At 30.7% G+C, this 3,961-nt stretch overlaps 1 protein-coding gene across 1 annotated transcript in view; it reads right to left on the bottom strand.

Moving 5' to 3' along the window:
- The window catches only part of DYNC2H1 (dynein cytoplasmic 2 heavy chain 1), a 274,915-nt gene that overhangs the window by 224,308 nt on the left and 46,646 nt on the right, over positions 1–3,961 (bottom strand). Inside the window, exons 30-32 of the mRNA XM_023535396.1 lie at positions 2,898–3,103; positions 1,574–1,756; positions 731–913 (exon numbers count right to left, since the gene is read on the bottom strand). Of these exons, the coding sequence (XP_023391164.1) occupies positions 731–913; positions 1,574–1,756; positions 2,898–3,103 (572 nt within the window). The remainder of the gene's footprint in view (positions 1–730; positions 914–1,573; positions 1,757–2,897; positions 3,104–3,961) is intronic.

The raw sequence follows: 3,961 nt of genomic DNA, 5'->3' as shown, positions 1-3,961 counted from the left end.
ATTATTATATACGTTATATATTATTAAGAAGGAAAAGATGTAATTATGTTTAAAAGCCGACGAGGAACTGGTAGAGAAAGGAATGCTGAAACTATAGCAGAGGGGATAACTAAGAGAAAGTCCCTGGGAAGCAGATTCTAAAGCAAAGGTGGAAAGATCAGCATTGGTTGTGAGAAAGAACCACTCTTTCCTTGTAAGAAGAGGAAAGGAAACAAAATGAATGTAAGAGAAAACAAATTTTGATGACAGAGAGGTAAAAACTTAATAGTTTCTCAAGAATTTAAGCATCATGTAAACAATGTGTTAACAATTCAGAACTGGTCTTACTTTCTTGGCCTCAGAAAAACTTGTACTGTGAAAATGTTATTATGTATAAGAAGATAATTTTACAGATTTTTTAACTTGCAATGTGTACATCGTTACTGTACCTGAATCTACTTCAAAAGATTGTGGTATTAAATAAGACAATGCATTAAAGCACTATGCACAGTACCAGCATAGAGTAAATGCTCAATAAATGTTAGCAAATATTATTATAACTGAATTATTCAATACAGTTTGCAGATAAATGGTAGAATGAGATCAAAAGAGGGTGAGAAACCTCAAAGATAATTCACAGGTAAAAAGGTTTAACACACTGGTCACAGAAGAAATAAAGATAGAACATTGCCTGAGTATGAGTAATGCAGTGTTATATTTCAATTATTTAAATCCCCACCATGTTCTATACCTCCTTGCCAAGCAGTTCACATATAGTTCTATGGTTCTTCAAAGCATCTTGAATTGTCTGGATCTGCATAGAAACTGCTGATAGTACAGATTCTTCCAGTCTATTGAATTCATCAAAACAACCCCAGGCCCCACACTTCACCAAACCAACAAATATTCGTCCCATTGACTTCACATCAATGCCCTTAAAGAGAACAATAAAAAGTATATTCATTAAAACATAAATGAAACCTCTAATAATAATTTAATACTTTACATCATTTACTGATAAGGTAATCATTCCACCCATCTATGCCTCTTTTGTTCTTTTTTAAGTAGAGATTAAATAGCTAATTTTTCAAAACCCAGGGTGGTTTCAAGGAATAAAAAAAGTAATTCATGTGAAAGTATTCTGAAAAGTACACAGAACTAAACCAATACAAGATTTTGTTTTAATTATTCTTTAAATCAAAATACAAATCCTACTCACAAGATTTTGTTTTAGTTATTCTTTAAATAAAAATACAAATCCTACTCAAAATATTTTTTAAATGGAATTTAAAATGAACTTAAGATTTTTCCTTTTTTATTTACTATTTCCTTTACTAAAAATATTTTTCTAAACCCTTAACATAAATAATACGTTAAAATTATTTCTTTGCAATAATTCTCTTTAGAAAAGTATTGGGATTATACTACATGCAATCTCTCTCCATTTTGCATTTCAAACACAACAAATTCTGTTTTCAAGTGATTTAAAAGTACGGCGAATTTTAAAATGAATAATTCATATGTAAGTACATGAAAAGTAATCCAAACATGTAACTAGCACATTATTACATAATTTGACAATTATTTATTCTACCTCATCACAATTAAACACTAAAACTTGTCTTCCAAGAAGTCCACCTAAAGCCTTGACTGATTCAGTTTTTCCAGTTCCAGCTGGTCCATAAGGATTTCCTCCAAGTCCCATCTTCATGGCTTGAGTGAGAGTTAGGTAGCACTTGTCTGTCAATGGAGTATAAACCAGCTTGGGAGCATTACCCTATACAAGAGAAATATAAAGCTTAAATATTCATGTTCTATTTAACATTCACAAATATTTGTGTAGCATGAGATTCTAGTTAAAAGCTAAAAAAGACAACAACTAAATTAAAGTTTTTAACAGAAAAATATCCAAAATATTGTTAGTGAATCTTTCCAAAGCACAAACTGGAATTAAATTGTTATTTTTCAAGCACGTATTTTATTCTATCAATTAATGTATTGTTAGGTTTTTCTAAATAGTCTCTTGAGTTCTTGATAATGGCACAAAGATATACTTCTAAAGAAAACAAATCCAAAAATATACAATAATCAAATACAAAAAATACATTTTATTTTGTATTTAAAATTCATGTTATTTTCTTAAATCTTATTATCTTCACAAATCAGAATTACTTTAGAAACCTCAAAGTATAACTAATTTGAAAAATACCCTATGAAATTAATAAATTTAACTTATTATTCTCTAAATTTCCACTAAATTTTAGAGAAAATAGATTCCAATTTCATCTAGTTTACAGAGTTCTTCCTTAATTTAGGTAGACATATTTGTGTCTCAAAACACATTTCCTTTTTGAAAGAGTCAGCTGGCAATTCTTCAGACATATGCTTATTAACATAATTGCCAAAATATTCTGATGATTGATTCATTATGATGGAAAAAAACAGAGGATACAGCTGGATTTTTTAAAAATAGGTGACATTTTATTTAAAAATTATTTTACCTTACAAAACATGAAAACATTTAGCAAAGATATTTTAGCATATTTAAAATTGCACTAATTTTGGTCTTGAATAAGAAGGCACAAACCTAATTGCTTCCATTGAGATTGCCTATATTCAGATCTTCTTAAATTAAAAATATATTTCAAATTCAATATAAATATGACTCTATGAAAAGGTACATTTAGAGAATTCAGTACAACATTGCCATTATATTAACTCCTCTGTAAGTAAAATGATTTTTTATTTTTCCAATATAACATCTCTTTAATTATGTTAAAACAGAAAGACAAAGTAATACAAAAAGAATTCTTGAAAGCTACAACTAAAATATAAATAATTCTTTCATCCAATAGCAAATTTCATTTAAAGTAAATAAGTCTAACTGGAAAATAAAACATTTCTGCCACAAGTCATACCTGATACTCGTAAGTATACTGAAGTTCAGAATCCACCATTTGAACATAACATGTATGATCACTTTTCATATAGAATCTAACTTGTTTTTTCCAAGCCCAGTCTTCGGTTGTATGAACTTGAGCTTGGTTTAACTGTTTCACCACATCAATATTATGAATAATGTCAAGAATTAGTGCTTTAAGTTTAAGCTCCAGAATGCCAGATTCTATAAACAAATAAATATAATTAGAGAAAATGTTAGTCTATGACTTATGTACTTTATGATTATATGCATACGGGTGATTTAGTAATAAGTTTAAATGATAATTTCATGATACATTTGAATGGTACAGTAATATAAATCATGCAAACCAAAAAAATATCAAATCCAAGTTTTGTGTATAAAAACTAAGGCATCAAATTTCAACAGGAGAGGCATTTCGTTTCCTCATGCAAGGAAATAAGTACACTCCAGCCTATCTCTCCCTCTGAATGAAGGGATAAAAAACATGAACAACATGTACTGAACTGCTGTTTAAGACGCTGTAAAGTAAAAAGTATTAGGCAAATTGGGGAAGATCAGAATTAGAAGTACCACCAAACCAGTAGTGAATTTACCTTTTTTCTTTTTTTTTTTTTCCTCTCGTGTTATCCCTAGACTTGGACCCAATGCAGCCAGAAACAGATTGCTGTACACAGGGAGAGATTTGAGAGAAGGCTTCTAGCTCAGTCCTAAGAAGCAGAAAAGGAGCCTCCTAGTAGCTACAGTGCTGGCAGCTGACACCCAGAAGTGCATAATACTCTGAGGAAAGGGATTATTCCTCTGAAATCAGAGGAGCTATGATCCCAAGAGTAGGCTAAACCCCAAATGCTCTTTTTCTCTGTTCTCTAATCTAATTGGCCCAGGACATAGGTATAGTCACAGAAAGTGTGCAGGAGAGTAGAGTACATGAAACCCCAGCTTTCTGACCAGAGGATCAAACTGTGAGTCCAAGGAAACCAGAAAATACTGGGATAACCATGGAGAGAATAGAGATTGAAAAAATGACCCTATAAACTTGTTTATGAACTCCAGCTCACCCCC

This window comes from Pteropus vampyrus, unplaced genomic scaffold (assembly GCF_000151845.1).
Source record: "Pteropus vampyrus isolate Shadow unplaced genomic scaffold, Pvam_2.0 Scaffold139, whole genome shotgun sequence".
Classification (NCBI taxonomy): Eukaryota; Metazoa; Chordata; class Mammalia; order Chiroptera; family Pteropodidae; genus Pteropus; species Pteropus vampyrus.
Note: the sequence above shows the minus strand (reverse complement) of the source record. Positions and strands in the feature narration are given on the sequence as shown.